Below are 19,649 nucleotides of genomic sequence, written 5' to 3'. Positions count from 1 at the left end.
GTAGAAGGACCAAGAGTCTGTACGATAAAGCAAACAAATCTGGAAGTCCTTCCCAAGTGGAGTCAATAAGTAGGAACAGCACATAAAGAGCAAATAAAGGAAATGCCATGCAAAGGAAAGAGACTGGATGCTTTTCCACAAGGATACAGCTGCAGGTGCAAAAATCATAGATGAATATTGTTGTGGGTTCACCCTGGCTGTGAGCCAGGTGTCCACAAGCCACTCTATCACTCCTCAGCTGCACAGGGCAGAGAAAACAGAATGAAAGCCTCATGGGCTGAGATAGAGACACTCACCAAGTGCCATCATGGGCAAACCAGACTCCATTTGGAGAAATTATTACCAGTAAAATCAGAGTTGGATGGTGAGAAATCAAACCAAGTCTTAAAACACTCCCCCCCATCCTTCCCTGCTTCCCAGGCTCAGCTTCACTCCAACACAACAGTTTGGAGGGATGGGAAATGGGGGTTGTGGTCAGTTCACCACAGGTTGTCTCTGCCCCTTTCACTCCTCACACCCTTCTCCTGCTCCAGTGTGGGGTCCCTCACACAAGAGGCAGTTCTCCATTAACTTCTCCTACCTGAGTCTTTCCCATGGGCTGCAGTTCTCCATGAACTCCTCCAGTGTGGGTCCCTTCCATGGGGTGCATCCTTCAGGAGCAAGCTTTAATCTTTAATCCCAAATTAATCTTTTGTTGTAAAAAGACCCCAATACATTCAGAAAGAAAATAATCAGAACTAGGTCCAGCTGTTCTGCATCCAAGATTTCTGAGTGATTTCACGTGAGAGGCCAAGGAAGTGCCAGCGAATGGTGTAATCTGATAAGAAGCAACTAGAAATCACCCATTCGTTGTGGTGTTGGTATGTTCTGCACAGCCTTTAAGAAATAATAAGAAATTGGAACAAGATCTGGAATTCTCTAGGCCATGGAGGCACTCTGATTTCTTACCTGCCTGGCAAACTGGGAGGGAGATTATGAGCACCAGTTCTGCCAAGAAACCTCCTGTGCCTTACTGTTCTACTTGGATTTCCTCAACACTTTGATGCAGCAATGAAGAAACCCAAAATATGTGGGGTCTTGCATTTTTGCCTTCCAAAGGTTCCCTCAAAACAGCCTCCTCATGAGAATGCTGGTTTAGGAGCTACATTTTTTGCCACCCACTGAGATTCAAGGCATCTGGGACAGTAATTACATAGCTGTTGGCTCCATCATGTTCAAGAGCTACTCCTAGGTTTCCACCTTGCTGGCCTGCTGGTTCAATGCAACTGGCTCCAAAAGCTGTGTACTCTGACATGGATGTCATTCCACCTGAAGGGATAGGTTTCAGAGGGTCTTGCAGGAAGAGGACATAGGACACTCTCAGTGTGTAGGAGGTGAATGCACAAGGGCAGGTTGCATTCTTATAGAGGTTCCTCTTCGTTTACAAACGCTGGGTGTCATCCTCTCTGGTCACCAGGTCAGCACCCCCGTTTCCCTGGAACATCAAGGAGGAGGCACCAGCGGATCCCTACCAAGCTGCAGTGGCTGCAGGAGCTCAGCGGGGACCCGCCGGTCAGGCACTCCCAGCCCTTCGAAACCCGCTCCCTGGTGAGCGCAGGACCGATGGACCCCCCCCGTGCCCGCCCCGCCGCTCAGCCCCTGCTATCCCGCATCCCAAAGCCCCGGCTGCCCGCTGCCAAAGCCTTGTGCCCCCATCACCAACGGGCGATGCGGGTTGCGAGGGGACCTGGGCTGCGGGGCGATGGCTGGGGCTGGTCGGCCCCCGACCCTCTCCCCTCACCGTGGCTTAGCTCCTTCATGTCCCTGGGCCGGGTTTGTGCCGCCATCTAGTGTCCATGCAGGACGGGAATTCCCCCGCCCTCGCGTTTGCATTATCGGGAGCATCCATCATTCGTTCCTCCTGCGCTGTGAGCCCCTGTGACTCAGCTCTCCAATGACCGGCGGATGCGCTCGGGGCCCTTTCCCCCTTTGCTTTCAGCCTAAGGAAGTTAAAGCACAAATACTTACAATTACCACTCAGGAGCAAGCCCTGATGGCGTGCGTGCGCTGTTGAATCGCACCCCACTTCAGTGCCCCGAGCCTCAAGCTGTTTCCAGCATGATATTCCAGACCCTCTGTACTGATGAAACCTCTCCAGTTGTGCATCATAACAAATACTGACACCAACTCTTCCCCTTTCTTTTTGCCAAAGCAATTTATAATCATAGAATCCCAGCCTGGTTTGGGTTGGGAGGGAGCTTAAAGCCTATCCAGTTCCAACTCCTTGCCACAGGCAGGGACACCTTCCACTAGAGCAGCTTGCTCCAAGCCCCTGTGTCCAACCTGGCCTTGAGCACTGCCAGGGATGGGGCAGCCACAGCTTCTCTGGGCACCCTGTGCCAGCACCTCAGCACCCTCACACGGAAGAGCTTCTGCCTAAGAGCTCATCTCAACCTACCTTTTTTCAGCTTAAAGCTATAAGAAGATAGTAAGCAATACCTATCTCATACAGGTCCTTAAGTCCCCCACCAACGTGTCTCCTACCTGTTGCATTTCTCTCACATCTTTAACATCAGTTTGGTTTTGTTTAGGCTCACATTAACCCCTGTCACTTTTGGTGACACACTTTTGCAGTTCGTGATTCTTGGACCATCCCTCTCTCCAGTGCCCCCAGGCAGTCTCTGACACATCTGGCTATTCTTTCTCCATCACACTTCATACCTCCTGGCGAAACACAAGGGACCCCTTGCTCATGAAGAGCATCTCTGAAGATTTCTCCATTTTCCTCTGTGATCAGCAAAGGAACCTTCATGATACCTGCTTAGAGAGTCGTCCCTTCCCAATTTAAGCGTCTGCAGAGAGACTCCAAGCACCTGAAGAGAGGTCTTTTCCCCCAGCACAACCTAGGAGCCTTTCCTCCTTTTCAAGGTCCATAAATAGCTGTGTTGGGGCAAACCACCAGGTCCCCTCACCAGATAGCTGGCTGTTTCTAGCTCTGCATGTCAAGGACCAGAAATGCCCCTCAACAAGCTCTACAGGCATCAGCTATTCTGTTGCAAAGAGAAAGCTCCCAGCCTTTGAAGCTTCTGGCATCCAGGTGCCTGAAGATGCAGTTTTCATGCTGTGTTCAACACTTCCTTCTCTCTGATACCACTGAGCAATAACCAGTTTTCCAATACATCTGGGTATCCTTTGCCCATTGGAGCTCACAGGCACACTCCCAGCCCTCACTGACATGTAGGGAACTTGGTTTTAAGGAGACCATCTCTGGAGGTTTCTTGGCCTTCCACTGGAATCCATAGAAGGTTCTGCTCAGCATTTGATTTCTGATAGCCCTTTCTCCCCTTTTTTGCCCTTCCTTGGGCAGACCTTGTATCCCTGCAGATTGTGACCTTGTCCTGGTTTTGGCTGGGTTATCTAGTTGCCAGCTGGGTTTAAACCACAACAGACCTCCCCCCAGCACAGCCTGAGAGCCTCTTCTCTCCATGTAGGTCTATGAGAATATCTCACTCACCAGCTCCAGTTTGAATCATGGAATGGGTTGGATTGGAAGGGACCTTAAAGCTCACCCAGTTCCAACCGCCTGCCACGGGCAGGGACACCTTCCACTAGAGCAGGCTGCTCCAAGCCCCTGTGCCCAACCTGGCCTTGAACACTGCCAGGGATGGGGCAGCCACAGCTTCTCTGGGCAAAATGTTGCTGGTGATGGAGCAGAGCAAAGACAGGCAGTGTATGGTGGCGGGGAATGCCTCTGGCTGGGGCAGTGGTGTGTAGTGCTGGGTCTTTTCTTGCCACACTGCTGCAGGGTCAGGGCCATGGTGCTGGGTAAGCCCCACTTTCCCCTCGGTGCAGTTCAGCGACTGTCCCAGTGAGGGGAGAACCAGGCTGGAATGGAATTTAAACACCAGTTCCATATTTATGAGAAATCTGACATTCAGAAGCGAGGCCTGCTGGCTGATGTTATGCATCCCTCCTGGATTCGGATGTTTAATTAATGCTTGCAAAGTGCTTTGAGATGCTTGGATGAAAGCGATACAACACGTCACTGCGTGCTGTGACCCTCGGTACCAGAGGAACCTGCCCACCACACAGCCGGGAGAGATGAGGCTTCCACCTGAATCCCTTCCCCAGGGTGAGAATGAGTCCATGTGGGGCCAAGCCCGCAGCTTTTGTCACCTCAGACTCACAACCCTGCTCCTCCTTGCAACCCTGCAGCAAGTTCAAGTGCATTTTGGAAGCTTTACCCCTTCAGGGAATGCTGTTTCTGGTGGATATTTGCAGTGACATAAACCAACTGTTTATAAAACAAGCCAGTGTCTCTGCATTACAGCAGGCTGGGGGAACAAATGCAAGCCAGGATCTGCGCAAACTGAAGCATCAGCTCAATGCCACAGAGCCTCAAGCCCCAAGATGCTAGGGTCTTACAATCCCAACCTGACTTTTTCCCAGCCCTGTTTTTCCCCCAACAGCCCCTCTCTGGCAGCTAGAATGCACAGTTCTATTTGCAGGCATGTGAGGGTGTTCTGAAGACACTGATGTGATGCAGCAGTCTCCCTCCTGCAGCAAAGCTGTGTCTCAGAACAAGGCTTTCACAGGCTCTGGACACTGATGAAGCAGGCACCTATCCCATCCCACCCCATCCTGTCCATTCCCATCCTACAGCCTGTTTCCCACACTGGGAAGTTCTGGTCTCACACAAAAGGTGGCTCTTTTCTTGTCATGGGACAGCTTCATCTTTCTCCAAATGGACCAGCTGCTGCACTCAAGGTCTGACTGGTGCTGTTCTTTTCCCACCTGGTGCATGCAATGAATTCAGCACTGTGTCTGTCTGCCCCTGCTTCTCCAAAGCCTGCTTACTTCTTGTCCCCCTACCCTGCAGACAAAGGGGCAAGTCGCTGCCAGGAGAAGAGTGGGTGGCACACAGATGAAATCTCAGCCGTGTCTGGGGCTCAGTGGGTTTCCGCTACCGTGGCTGAGGCTGGGATTCAGAGAGAAAGACACCAAATGTGGGTGGCAAACCACAAAAGCCCCCTCCTCCACCCTACAGGGAAGGGAAACAGCTGAGATTCAGTAGTGTTACCTGAGAGTAGCCCTGCACTGGGTTTGTATGGCAAGGTTTCGGTAGTGGATGGGTTCTGCGAGATGGGAGCAGGACACACATGCCATGGGGCCGGCCAACCAGCCAGCTGCAAAGCAGACACACCACAGACCAAAGCTGAGGTAGTCAACGATGCTGGTGCTGCCTCTGTGATAATGTATTTAAGAAAGGGTAAAACAACCTGCTGTGAGAGAAAGGAGTGAGAAAACATGAGAGAAACAGCCCATAGACATCAAGATCAGTGAGGAAGGAGAGGGAGGAGGTGCTCCATCCAGGCACCTGAGAGGAAATTCTCCTGCAGCCCATGGGGACCATGCAGATGCAGCTTGTCCCCTGCAGCCAATGGAAGTCCACTTTGGAGCAGTCTGTTCCTGAAGGACAGTGCCCCATGCAAAGGACCCACACTAGAGCAGTTATAGAATCATCAAATCATAGAACAGCCCAGGCTGGACAGGACCTTGAAAGGTCACCTGGTCCAGCCTTCCATGGGAAGGGGGCCCTTGATGAGATTATCTACCACCCTGTCCCATCCCATTTTGAAAGCCTCCATTGATGGGGGCTCAACCATGTCCTTTGAGAGGTTGTTCTGGTGAATGATTGTCCTCACTGTAAAAAATGTCTTTCTTATGTTGACATGAACATGAAGAACTGTAGCCCATGGGAAGGACCCGCACTGAAACACTACAGGAAGGACTCCACCGTGGTGCAGGGGAACAGCATGAGCAGGAAGGAGCTGCAGAGGCCAAGTGTTATGAACTGACCACAAGTGCCACTACCTCTTCCTCTGTGACACTGTGGGGAAAGAAGGAGGGGCAGAAGAGTCAAGTGGGAAGAAAAGAGGGGGTTGGTTTTTTGCTATTGATTGATTTATTTATCACAATCCTACTTTGCTTTTAATTGGCCACAAATTAATCTTTCCCCAAGCAGAGTCTGGTCTGCAAGTGATGGTAACCGGTGAGCATCATCTGGTTTTACATTGAGCCATGTATCATCTTATCTTCTCCCCCTGCCTTGCTGAGGAGGGGGAGTGAGAGAACAGCTGGGTGGGCAGCTGGTGGCCATCCAAAGTCAACCCACCACTGATATAAAGAGCATCTTCTCTCATCACACCCCAAATCTCAGCCATACTCCACAGACAGGTGCCCCTAACATATCAATCAGGGATCCCCTCTTCCTCTGTTACTATCCCTGTGCTACCCCAGGTGTCAGGTCCATGGCCCACTTCTCAGAAGTGCCTCCTCTTAGTGGCGATGCAAGAGACAGGCTACGAAATGGAGGTTGGCTTGCTCTTACAAAGGACCAGAGGCACAGCCTGGGTCCGGATCTGCTCAGCTAACACATTAATTTGTGAGCTTTCTTTGTCAGTAGAGCAGAACCAACCATTCGCTTTTAAGTTTCAGCCCCGTCACAGCCTCCCATCACTTGCCATACAGGCCAATAGGCTCTCTCTGTTTCACTCACTCATTCTTCCCATGCTTTCATTAAGGTCTCCATTTCTGTTCACACCCAGAGTTGAAATCGTGTGCATCTGGAAAGTCACCCTCTACCTAGAGGAGCTGGTGGATGCGAGCAGAACCCGGACCAGCAGCAAGACTTCTCTGATGCTCCAGCTGGAGAGGAGACATCAAGGCTGACGGCTGTTGAGCTTCTTTCTGAACATCGACTTCATTCTTCTTTTGTTTCAACTGTAGCTGGGTGAGATCAGTTGCAGCAGGTGAAAAACACAAGGAGACACAGACACAGAAGCAGAAAGGGAGGAGAAGAGGTAAGGTAACTTGCTTTCTTGCTTTCTTTGAGAAAAGAGGCCAATCTGTTAAATCTGTTTTCATTTTGTTTAATGTTATGAACTTTCTATTCCACATGAGTTGCTGTTTCAGCACGGAAGGATGCATTTTGCCCCAATTAAAGATCTATCAGATCTTTTTAAACCACATATAGGGGAAAATATCCAGTATGAGGGCCTGTCACTGGTGACTGTATATCCCCAAGGGCTAGAAATGCACTGGGGAGCATTCCTCCACCAGCTGCCACTTGCTATTACCTTCTTCGTGTGTCTTCCAGGAAGGGGAACTTTATACTAAAGAAAGCCTGAAAAATCAGAAGGTGCTGGTCTCCAGCTAAGCAGGGACATCTGTACGTGACATCTGTATGTGATGAGACCGGAGGGGTCTGCTTGGCTAATGCAGGCTGACTGGCTCCTTGCCTGATGCTGGCTGCCGATGCAGCCTGACCCACTAGCTCAGGGCTGGGTGTACAGGTTTTCTTGGAGAAGGAAGGATCATTTCAGTTTAAGGCTACAAGCAAAGGAACTTTGCCTTCCCCTTCCATGCACTGCTGCACCCCTGAAAATGGGAGTTTCATTTCTGGTTGAATTTGTCAGCTTTCAGGTGGCGTCTTGTACTCAGCCTTCATCAACCGCCTCAGGTGTTATTATACATGGTGCATGAGCTCAGGTTACTACTTCATGTACTCTGCTATAAACTCAACAGTGGTGCACATCAACTCCATCTGCAGCCTTTTCCTTTATCCTCCCCCATGCTTCACTAACATGGCTGCCAAAGCTGCCTGCAGGGCTTCCCGCAGCTAAACTGGGCATCTATCCTGTGTCTGCTTGCGGTTCTTGGGCGCCCAGGGATGGTGCCCACCCAGTCTGCCAAAGCCTCATGCAGGGACCCTGTATTAACCAGGAAAGAATTAAGGAGGGATGCATTTTTACTCTGGATGAGCAGAAATACATCATTTTGCTCTGCTGACCTTATCAGTGTGTGTATAGACCCTTCTCCTCTCTGGGCTGCACATCATAGAATCATGGAATCATGGAATGGTTTGGGTTGGAAGGGACCTTAAAGCTCATCCAGTTCCAACCCCTGGCACAGGCAGGGGCACCTTTCACTAGAGCAGGTTACTCCAAGCCCCTGTGTCCAACCTGGCCTTGAACACTGCCAGGGATGGGGCAGCCACAGCTTCTCTGGGCACCCTGTGTCAGCGCCTCAGCACCCCCACAGGGAAGAGGTTCTGCATAAGAGCTCATCTCAATCTCCCCTCTAGCAGGTTAAAGCCATTCCCCTTGTCCTGTCCCTACAGGCCCTCAACCAAACTGCATGGTAAGATCCTGCTGTTTCTATTTTTGCAATTGAGTTAATGGTACCTGAACGTCAACCCAAGCACACACATGGCTTGGGAAGGCAATGGAGAACCTGCCTTTGGAGGGCATCTCAGTGCCTTTGCTAATCACAGCCTCCAGTGGCTTTAGGAAGCCATCCCTGTGCTGCAGTTGTGAACTGTGGGATGAAAGATGGTTCATGCAGTCAAAAATAGGAGGGTCAGGAGGAAAGAAATGGGGCTAATAAGAGGGGGAAATGACCTTCTCTGTTTGCCCTCTGCTGGCTATTTTTGTGGCATTTGGCCTCTTACCCTGCCTGCTGCTCACATACTTTAATGTTAATGAGTGAGTAAGACATTAATAAGACATTGTAAGTTAATAATAATGTTAATAACATTAATAAGAAACCGCTAGTGAATAAAAAGCCAGATCAGCTTTGCTTTAGATGTTCAAACTGAGAGAAAGCGAGGTGGTCCCTGTAACCCCAAGCCCCAAATACAACTGATGCACAGGGGCTGGAGGCAGCATCAGGCCCTGGAAGGGGAAATGCAGAGCAGCATCAGAGCCCGAGGTGTGGAGCTCTTGTGGGGATGGGAGGCTGGAGGCCACGGCAGATCGAGTGAGCTGCTGCCAGATCAAAAACCCAGCCACAAGCAAGGGCTAGAGGCGAAAACAAGCAAACCGCAGGGCATGAAAGAGGCACCGGAGCACACTGAGGGAAGGAGAGGCCGACTCTGCACCAGGAGCGGTTGCTGGGGTTTTTGGTGTATGCTCTTTCGGTTTCCTCCTGTGTCATGCTGGGAGAGCTCCCTGCAGCCATCAGCCACCTGGGGCTTGGTGCTGGAGGGAGTGAGGGGCTGCTCCCTGTGCCAGAGCTGGTCCTGCAAGCATCACTCCCTGGAGCAAGACTGCTCGCTGTCCTCTTCCTGTCCATCAGGGAGGCAGGGATCATTAAAAGAAGTCAAGAAGGAAATTAAACCAGTCTAATAGGAGGGGGAAGTTAAAATGAAATGAAAATCAGTGTTCACTCGGGAGGGAGCCCTGCTCATCCGCTGATAGACGTGCTAATAAAGTAAGTACGCCTGGGCTGTTTCTGGCACAGATGCCAACTGGCATGAGATGGTCTGGGCTATTAAACTCACTTAACCTCCAAAATGAACTGGCTACAGGCCAGCCGCTTAATGGGAGTGGCCCCGGGCCCATGCCATCACCTAAATGCATCCCAAGAGTTGCTGGGGAGAGCGAGACTTGTCCTGGGCCAAAAATGTGTCAGGAAACGTTTTAGCAATTTAACAGGACTGATGAGTGTGTTCCAGTGCCTGGGGACATTCCCTGACACCACTTAGTTTATGAGTACTAGCATCAGATACAGCCGGGGTGCCTGTAAGGAGGCTGCAGGTCTGCTCCAGGCATCCACTAATGCTCAGTTAACATGGCAGAGCCTTGCTCCCCAAGACCTGTAAACTGCAGAGTAACGTCACCTGTGATCTGGCCTGGAGGGATGTGGATAATACAGAGGGAAAGACATGGGAAAATAGGAAGTGGCATGCATGAGGAGTAGAGACAAACAGGGAGAGAGAGAATGTGTATGAAAGAAATGCTAACTAAAGGCAACCTATTTTCCCCACTGATACGTATCATGTAGGTGGTAGACATCCTATTGCAGGTATCTGCCACAGAAGTACAAAGATTAGTGTGAATGAAGCAGGAATGCAGAACATGTGAAACCATGAGAAGAAACAGAAAAACAAAGATAAATCAATCTGCTCCTAGCAAGCTGAGCAAGGTCAGCAGGTCATGGGTCCCACGGTGCTCTGGTTGTGTGGTTTTGCTCAATAAGCAGGTGAAGAACAAACTGAAGCCATCAGATGACAGAAAAACAGACATTCCCACCAAAACAAAATGATGGGGTGTGACTCAGCGATTTCAGTGACTTTTATCTGCTCCATTACCTTCAGGTTTTATATAAAGTTGAATGACTTTGAAGTATTTCAAACCCAGCACTGACTCTGTTAATGTGCAGGTATTACTTTAGAGCAGGGTCTGACCTTTGCTGCTGGTTCTACTGGGATGGGTGATGGGACTGTTCACAGCGGGAACAAGGTTTCTTCTGTCATCTCAGGAATGGCTCTTACTCAGGGCCCTATGCCAGTTCTTGGTTATAGGTGTTTCTGCAGAGTTAGATACATGCAGATGCCTTGTTGCTGTCCTTTATCCTGTAGCATAACCCAGCAGGCTGCTTGATCACTGCTACTGCATCCTCCTAGAGGTGATTTCCAGTCATATGCACTGGCCTCTTTGGTTTACTATTTCTGCACAAAACAGCTCTAGCTGGGGCTGGATAGGTTTTTTTGCTCTGCGAGGTGAGCCACAGATCTTCTCTGACTATGCCTTTGCCATCTGTTTCTCTTCTAATGGTGCACATGGCTGCTGCGTTGCTCTTGCACCTGCAGTTTCCATATGTGCATGTGTGTATGTCTGTCTAGCTGTCAGATTGTCAGTCATGCTGGCCTGATCTCCATATAAATGTACTGACGATGCTTTTCTCTACTCCTTGGTAGTTTCATGCGCTCTGATCATCTAAATTAATTTCACTGTTAAATTATCCTCTAACAGAATATATTCTACTTAATATCACACATATAAATATTGCATAAAATTATTCTTGCATTTCTTTTTGTCACAACTCCAGTATTCAGTCTATCATGCTCTTGGCATGGGGAGTGCTTGCTTTGGAGAAGTGAGATGTTCTGTTTCTGCTTGCTCCCAAGCCAGTTAATCTGCTTGGCTTCCTTTTTGTGATATATCTTGGTTTAGGGATGAAGAGATCAGTAGCCTCCTTGCACCAGCAGCCTTTCACTTTGTCAGCCCACCCAGCTGAAGCTGACACCAGCACTTGGTTTGTGTTACAGTCAGATACTTCACCTAATTTGATGTTAGCTCCCAGATCCCACTTCAGGGTTTGTTACCATCAAGGCAGCTTCTTCCAGACCTCATTCCTCCCTTCTCCCCAGCCTTTTTGTTGCATAGTCCTAAGAACTCAAACAAGTCTTTCCAACAACATCAGACTTGGTGGTTATTGAGGTATTTAAGGTAAGAAATAAATAGACCAAAAAAAAAGAAGAAACTAAAGAAAAATATTAATAACAGCCTTAGTCATAGAATCACAAAATCACTGTCCTAGTTTCAGCTGTACCAGTTACTTTTCTCCTTCCCAGTAGCTGGAGCAGTGTTGTGTTCTGTCTTCAGTCTGAGAACAACGCCGATAGCACACCGAGGTTTTAGTTGTTGCTCAGTAGCACTTATCCCTATCCAGGACTTTTCAGTCTCATGCTCTGCCAGTGAGGAGGGGCACAGGAAGCCAGGAGGAAGCAGACAGGACACCTGACCCAAACTAGCCAAAGGGGTATTGCACACCACAGCACGTCATGCCCAGTATAGAAACTGGGGGGAGACACCCAGAACGCCCAGATCGCTGCTTGGGTCGGGCTGGGTATCTCTCGGTGGGTGGTGAGCAATTGAGTTGTGCATCACTTGTATTTATTGTTGTTTTCCCTCGCCCTTTCAGTTTTATATTCTCTCTCCTTGTTATTTCCCTTATCATTATTGGTAATAGTAATGTTATATTATACTTTAGTTATTGGACTGTTCTTATCTCAACCCGTGGGGTTTACATTCTTGGTGGCATCTCTTGGCCAATATTGAACTCCAATACTGAACCATCTTCAGCAGGCAGAAGTTTTTCTTTATGTCTCTTTCCTTGCTGCAACCCGTAGCTCCTGTTCCTCTCCTGTGCACATCTGGCTCCTTCTTCTATGTAATATCCTTTAGATAATGGGAGACTGAACTAAGATCCCACCTTGGCTCTCTTCTCCCTACCAAACCTACCTTCCCATCTCTCCCTGTACATCAGGTAAGGAGGTCCAACCCCTTTACCATCCCACTAGCCCTCCGTTGGACTCAGTTCAGTTTGTTGGCATCCATCCTGTACTGGGGGCCCAAAATGGGATCCTGTATCCTAGAGTAGACCTCAGGTGTGCCAAATAGAGAAAAATATTTACTTCCCTCAGCCTGCTGGCTGTGCATTTGCTAAAGTAGCTCTGTATGTGTTTAGCCTTAATCACTGCAAAAACCCACCATAGAGAAGTAAAAAACCCCACAGAATTCTTGGCAGTATAAACACCTGCAGTCCAGTGAGTGCCAGAAACCTAGGGATGAGGAAAATGCTATGTTTAATGTCAGACTCTAGAGGGAACACTGCAGCTGGATCCTTTGCTGAAACACAGGGCCCTGACGATTTTACCAATGTGTTTCCATTTTGTTGCACTGAAGGATGGGTGCGTGCTGACAGGGAACATGGATCCTATGCACTGAGGTCTGCAAATCAACCATTATTAACAGAGCATTTGGGTCTTCCAGGATAGCATCCTTTAGCAGCGACAGCATTTCCAGCCGTGCAGTCTGCAGCAGTGAGCAGCATTCCCCCAGTGATGGTATCCTGCAGCACGGTGGTGAGCAGCACGCTTGCCGTCTTCTTGGTTCTGCATCTGGGTAAGTCCTCAGCTCAGCAACAGCTCCCCCCACACACTTCTTACAGCCTTTCCACAAGCCTCACAACCTGCGGGGTGCTTTTATACTCCTCCTGATATGCCATGTAACTTACCTCACATGGTTTAGAGCAGGCTCGTTCCAACGATGGAGCTGTGACAGCTGCCTTCTTACCTTGTCTGGCTCATCCCTGCACTGCCCAGCGGCTCTCTGTGGGGCCGTGCAGTGGAGATTAGGCCAGAGGGACCTCTAGAAGCAGACGGTCCCTACATCCATGTCCTTTTATTTCAGAGGCACCATGGACAACTCAAACTTTGGGACTTAGGTTGCTCCCAGCCTGCCTTCTGAATCTGCCAGCCAAAACCAGGGTGTCTGGAGCATCACTAGGTTTAGGGAGCTGCCCTGTAGAGATGCAAGAGAAGGGTTTCTATGGAAGCCAGGGTGCACACGGAGCACAGAGTGGAAATTACCACCCTTCACACCACCTCCAGCTGTCCAGGCAAAAGGTGTATTTCTCATTACACATTTGCACTTACAAATGTGATGCTACCAGCTTGCTTAGTTTGACTGCCGATGTTATTAAATTTAAGTGGGCTTTTTAGTGCTCATTTTCCAAGAAAGGAAAGAAGCCCAAGCCTGCACTTCTCAGATAATCAGCTTTGATTCCTCTGGTTGCAGAGGAAAGATTGGGAATCTTTTATGCACCCTAGAACCAAAAACAAAGCAAAAGATCCCAACTCCCATGAATAACATTTTTAATTTCACAGTGGTCCAACGTTTGATTATCAAAAGCCTGTATGGGCAATGCTGTGGTTTACGTATGTTCTTGGAGAAACACATAACTTGTAGAAACCCCTCCATTAAACTCATAGAAACCTTTTACTATGCACTTCTGTGGCTCTCTAGCACAAGGGTCACCTGGTGATCTGCAGGCTAGGCAGCAATGAGGGCTTCCCAGCAGTTCCAGTCATACCTCTGGCAACTCCATCTCCTCCTTACAGCCTCCTGCAGGAGTCTTCTTTGCAGGGAAGGAAAGGAAGTGGTTCTTCCAAGAAACGATCACTAATATTTCTTCAACATTATACTTCCTAGTCCTTTTACTGTCACATAGCCCTCATTCCAAGAAGAGGAACCTGATATTAGGCCAGCTTTCCCTTTTTCTTTCTTAATCCTGTCATTTTCCTGGGCTCTGTGCAAAAACTGGAGAAAGGGATGAGAAAATTTGCCAGTACTGCCTGAGGCCTTGACTGGGGAGTGAAGAAAGCCTGGCATATGCTGCCCTGCCTTTGCTATCAATAGGACAACTACACCTTTTCCAGTGGAAAAAAGGTTGTCTCATTAAAACTGTCAATATCTCAAAATTGGGAATGATGGTGAATCCACCACAGTCACTGGTATTTTCACTCTTTCTGAATGTATGTGCAACAGAATAACCATTAGCCAAGTAAAGAGCCCAAAGTGATGGGGAGGAAAGAAAAGGGATGGATGGATGGATGGATGGATGGATGGATGGATGGATGGATGGATGGGGCAAAGGAGTGAAAAATCTAGAAACTGAGGATAATCTTCCCAGTATCTAGCAAAGGGAGAAGAAACATCTGCTTCTTTTTGGAGAGATGGGAAATATTCACTGAGCCACCCTTTGGAAAGTGAGCGTATGTGGTTTTTTGGTGCACATTGACTTTCAGGTCTGATCCACATTATGGCTCAGCAAAGTGAACTACAGATTGGAGTGGCAGGACAGACAGTGACCCTGAACTGTGGAGGCATACCTCATAAAACAGAGGTGACCTGGAAGTACAATAATCTTCTTATAAGGCAATATGGAGATAACTATTTGAAAGGTAAGGCTTCCAAGTCATCACCCCATCTCCCCAGGACATCCCTGAGAAACCTCTTCCCTCCTAACCAAGCTTATTTCCTCAAAAGGCAAAGCTCCCATGACCAATCGATCGGAAATTGACCGCAGGAGTAAGCACCTGAAGGTGTTGGACTTAAGGCTCACTGATGCTGGCACCTACACCTGTGAATATAACTCTCACGTAGTCAGTATCTCACTGCATGTCTTTCAATGTGAGTGATTAAAGGGCTTTCATCCATGGGAAGGTGAGGAGGGAAACGGACCATAGAGTTCAGAGAGACATCTCTGTTGGGTTTCTTTATCCAGCTGCCATTTCTTCTGGCCTGGGCTATCAGAGTTCATTTCTCCTCCATCTCCAGAGCACAAAGCCTCCATCTGAGACTTTGCTGTGACACTTGTCTCTTTCTCACAGGAAAAGGGGTAGACTTACTGACTGCACCTTTTGTTTTTACAGTGACGGTTTCTTCAGACGGATGCTTCCTGGTGAATGAAATCCCTGAGCTGACTTTAATGCAAAGTTCATCCCATTCTCTACCGGATCTCACCATCACGGTGTCTGACAGTAACAAGAACACAGTCAGATCAACACCCTCAGAAAACACGACCCGTCAAAAGTACATACTGAAGTTAAAGCAGCTGAAGGCTACGGACAGCGGGACCTGGATGTGTCACATCCATTCAGACTCTCCAGTGATTAATCAAAACATCCCCTTTGATGTGAAGGTATTAGGTATGTGATAACAAAAACGCAACTCACATGCATGCTCTGGAACCAGTGCTCTCTCCAGCTCATGAGCTGAGCTTTTACTTTCCAGCATCCCAAGCAATGGTGCTCCAGGGTCAATTTCCATCACTGCAGCTTGAGGATTGCTTTGCTCCCTGAACCCTCTTCCACAATTGCTTCCATTTTCCTCTCCCAGCTTGGTAAGGAGAGGATCCTCCTCCCCTTCGGATATGTTTTTGTCAGCTCTGGTGAGCTTGGGAGCTTTGGTTCTTTAAACCTGTTCTCAGACACTACTGTTTAACCTTCTTAGGGTAACTCATGGCTTTTCTTCAACTCCTTCAACTGAGCACAGCATGTCTCTCTCCAGCCCAAGGGTAGCCACAGGGAAGTGTAGCTTTTGCTTTCCTTGCCTCTGTATTCCTTGCCTTTTCTGAATTCAGGTTTTCAGAATCCAAATTTGGAAAGAAAGTATGCAACTGTTGACAGCACTGTCATCTTGTCATGGCTCCTGAACTTCCAGCAGATAAAATGGAAAGAAGATTTCACAGGACAACTGAATTGGAAACAACAGGAAAGTGCAACCACCCATGAGCTACTTGATTTCAGCGTCACAGCACGAGGAGAGCAGCATGAGACCCCAAAAAGCAGTCACTTTTGGTTTGAGATACCTGAAAGCAAACCTGAAGGTACCATAAAAGTGAAACTCCCCAAAGTCCATTTCAACCACTCTGGGCAGTACAAGTGCGAGCTGGCATACAAGGGAAGATATGTGCAGAGCAGGATAGACCTGGTGGTGATGAAAGGTGAGAGAAAGAGAAGTGTATCAAGATCTGCAGAAACCTGGAAGCCACAAAAGCATGGGGGGGGGACCCATCTCCCTATTCTCTCACTCATGTGTTCTCTTCTTTCCTTTACAGTCTCAGCAAGCCATGCAGGGCCGCTCCCCAGAGGAGCTGAGATGACCCTGACCTGCCAAGTCTCTGGTCCACTCCTATCCAACACCCACCTGCTCTGGGAACGTGTGAACGGGACACAGATGGACATCAACAAGTCCAAGCAGCACGAAGTAAAGGTGAAAGTCAGTGCTGCAGGGCTGTGGAACTGTCACCTCATAGAAGACAATGACAGGAAGATCAGCCTTCATTACCCCGTGGGTACGGACATCAGCATCATGTCCCTGCCTCCACCCAAAAAGCTTCAAATTCTGTTTGTTTCTGAATACTTTTTTCCTTCCCCAGAGGAAACTCCTGCTTGGAAAAGCCATGTGGCAATTGGAGCAAGTATTGGAGGCAGTGTCTTAACACTTGGCCTTGTGTGCCTGTGCATCATCAGTAGCATAAGATGGCAGCGGAGAAGGGTGAGTGCCCTGGTCCTTGTGAAAGGTGATCAAACCATAGGAGGACTCTGGTTTTCTGTGTGGGTGTGGGGCAGAACAGGTAAAGGGTCAATCCTTAGAGCAAACTGTTAGACAATCTGCAGACGTCAGCCAGTACTTCACTGCCACTTCAGAGGAAAGCATTTGAAGCATAAAAACATCCAATTGTTATTTATCCCTTCTCTCCTGGCAGCAACACAGAAAAAGGATGGCACAAGCAAGACAATACTTGCTGGAAAACAAGACGTGTCAGTGTCAACGGTAAGTGGCAATGAGAGCAGCCAGAATGGGCAAAGACTGGTTTCAAGACAGGGGGGGCTGGATGGTAGAGCAGGAAGAAAAGGAGCTTGAGCCTGCTTGGTGCTGCAGTACTGCTGCACATCAGCATTTTCAGCTCTTACATGAAGCCATGAGCTATGCTTAATGAATGTTCTGCCCCAAACCCATGGTAGCACTGTGCTGAGAACCTTTTGAGCAGAGAGGTTTCACCTGAATTACCTTGATGTTTGAGAGATGTTAGCCAAAGACAAGCTGGAGCTCCTGAGTTCTTCAGTAGGTTCCACAGTGGATTTGGGACCTGGATATACCTGTGGAGGTGGAAGGCACATAACCAAGCTTACAGATGAAACCCAAACTTTAAAATCAAATCAGGTATACAAATATAGTAGTGAAGCATCTATTGATGATAAATGGAATATTAAATTCAACTTAATCTGAACAGGATGTGAATACTTTTAGCCTGCTTAAATGCTAAGAGTCAGAATACAAGAGATACTAAGGTGAATATTAAGTCTCGAGTATAGCACACTAGGTTGTATGGGTTACTCTGTGAGTGAAGGGCTGTGCTTGACTTGTGTAGGCTGCAACCCAAGCTCTGCATTCAGAGATGGGATTTGCTTAGTATTGAGTTCCAGGTTATGTGCCTTGGTCTAGTGGGAGATGTCCCTGCCCATGGCAGGGGGTTGGAACTAGATGATCTTAAGGTCCTTTCCAAACCAAGCCAGTCTATGACTCTATGTAATCTCAGCTGTGCTAGCAGAGTGCTGGACTGCAATCTGAAAATGGCCAATAACCTTCTGGGAGCGCAGGAAGAGAAGATAAAACCACAGAACACAGTGAACCAGGCCCTCTCCCAAAGGCCTTGGGTGATACAAAACACACTTATCAGATCCTGGCCTTTTTCATGGGAGCAAGGATTCCTTGGAAGGGAAGCTGCCCTTTCCCAGGTCATTAAGCTTACATGGTATCCGGATGCAGAAGCAGCTGTGGAGAAACACTCACAGCTATTCTGCCACTGGAAGTGGAGAGCTAAGGACAGTATAAATGATTTCAAGAGCAAGTTCAGGGAATGTATAGATACAGAACTGGACTTCTGCTTAATTTTCACTGGTGACAGTGGCAAACTGTGACAGTTTGACCTATTTTTCATACTGTCACTGAGATTTCAGTGAGAATGTTTATTGGTAAATACTGCTTCCCAGCTGGGATGCATATGCAGAGAGTTGTTCAAAAACGCTCCTCAAAAGGAGAGGACAAACCCCATAGAGCTATATCAAAAACTAGATAAATCTGTGCAATACAAGTGCTGATACAGTTGTTCTTTAACTCTCTTTGCCAAGTAAGCAACTCAGTGTAACTGAAACCTAAATCTAAACCATGTGGATGCACAAGTAACCCTTTGAATTCCTAGCTACAGATGCAGGGAGTCATTCTCTACCCTACACAAACAAGTGTGGGGCTGGTTGCAAGGTATTCAGGTGAATCCAGTACTGCTTTCCCCTGTGCTGTACTGATACTCACACAGTGTTTTTCTCTTGCAGCTGGCTCAATAAGTGATATTGCAGCACTGGGGTCAGAAGGACTGATGAAGTCTCTGCTTGTACCTAAACACCGGGCAGCGCATAGTGCTCTGTTAATACATCTTTCTCCTGTTTGGATGTCATTCTTTATTTCTTCATCATTTTCCCAGTCTAATGCCATGGAGGAATGTGGTCTGGCTAGAAGCTGAGAGACAAGATAAGAAACCCTTAAGGGTTGTAACTGGTCACCAGTTCTATAATGAGAGACATTGAATAGTATCTATCTATCTATATATATATACACACACACAGAGTTGTATTTTGCGCATGCACTTAATTTGACCTTGTGGAACCAATTTTATGCAATTCTTTTATCTGCCTGAGCTACAATAAATTACTTTGGGGTTGGGTTCGTTTGGGGGTTTTTTGCAAGATTTCTTTCTGAGGCACTTTTTTCTATCCAAATTCACATTTCCCCCTTTCCTGCTAGGATGTGTAATCCTGATTCTCACCATCTCCCACCTCCCTGGGTGCCACAAGCCTTCCTTAATGCACCAGCCCTCTGCTCTCTGTGAAATCTGTCCATCCTCATTGGCCTTTCCTGGGCAGTCTGAGCCCTATAGAATCCCCCAAACCCCTCCTCAGGCTGTAGTCTTCACCTCTCCCACAACAAGCCAATACACGGGTGCAAACACCAGCAGCAGTGGCATAACTGAGGAACAATTTTGTTGGGAGGGCAGTTCAGGCTACCGATAGCTTCTGGAAACACCTGAAGTAGTTGTGAATGTTGATCGAGAAGGTAAGTTTGGAATGGGGTGACCAAGTCATTGTCTAGGAGAACAAACCAGCCTTGGACCGAGCAAACCTCCAGAGCACAAGGAACAGATGCTTCTGAGAAAGCCATTGAACATGGTTCTCAACGAAATGATTCTCTGTTGGCTCAAGGAGATGGGAAGTGGGAGTGAGAAGCCCAGTGAACTTAGGATGGCAATACAAGGGTGTTGCAGAGATGCCAGAATGTCCTGGAAGAAAAAAATACTGTTGAAATACATACACAGAAGCCCTATGTTTGCAGAAGTTATTCTACTGTCTGCCAGCCGTGGGTCAGAAGAGCCTCGAGCTCCTATAGGTGTCATTGCCTGCAGTCCAGATCTGTCCATCT

The 19,649-nt window shown here is 48.1% G+C and overlaps 1 protein-coding gene across 2 annotated transcripts; it reads left to right on the top strand.

Annotated features, from left to right (window-relative positions):
• The first annotated feature begins 6,003 nt into the window (after positions 1-6,003).
• LOC133218772 (T-cell surface glycoprotein CD4-like) lies at positions 6,004-18,900 on the top strand. Of its 2 annotated transcripts, XM_061365522.1 has the most exons (10): positions 6,004-6,842; positions 12,600-12,731; positions 14,417-14,572; positions 14,658-14,801; positions 15,044-15,319; positions 15,754-16,116; positions 16,231-16,467; positions 16,552-16,670; positions 16,882-16,949; positions 18,509-18,900. In XM_061365522.1, exons 2-10 carry the CDS (start codon positions 12,671-12,673, stop codon positions 18,522-18,524), a joined length of 1,440 nt encoding a protein of 479 aa, XP_061221506.1. In that variant the 5' UTR covers positions 6,004-6,842; positions 12,600-12,670; the 3' UTR covers positions 18,525-18,900. The 2 variants fall into 2 exon arrangements, with proteins under 2 accessions (XP_061221506.1, XP_061221505.1); XM_061365521.1 differs by lacking the exon at positions 6,004-6,842 and having other exon boundaries at positions 12,474-12,731.
• Positions 18,901-19,649: the final 749 nt, after the last annotated feature.

Source organism: Neopsephotus bourkii, unplaced genomic scaffold (assembly GCF_033783945.1).
Source record: "Neopsephotus bourkii isolate Nb327-2 ecotype Australia unplaced genomic scaffold, CSIRO-AGI_Nbou_v1 NB_1287, whole genome shotgun sequence".
Lineage (NCBI taxonomy): Eukaryota > Metazoa > Chordata > Aves > Psittaciformes > Psittacidae > Neopsephotus > Neopsephotus bourkii.
This window is presented reverse-complemented; position numbering and strand designations above follow the sequence as displayed.

Excerpts from the sequence above, each read along its gene's own strand:
- LOC133218772 (XM_061365522.1), top strand. The coding sequence starts at position 12,671 with ATGGTATCCTGCAGCACGGTGGTGAGCAGCACGCTTGCCGTCTTCTTG. Across the intron at positions 12,732-14,416 it reads CTTCTTGGTTCTGCATCTGG|GTCTGATCCACATTATGGCT; the intron begins GTAAGTCCTCAG and ends ATTGACTTTCAG. Across the intron at positions 15,320-15,753 it reads CTTTGATGTGAAGGTATTAG|GTTTTCAGAATCCAAATTTG; the intron begins GTATGTGATAAC and ends TTCTGAATTCAG.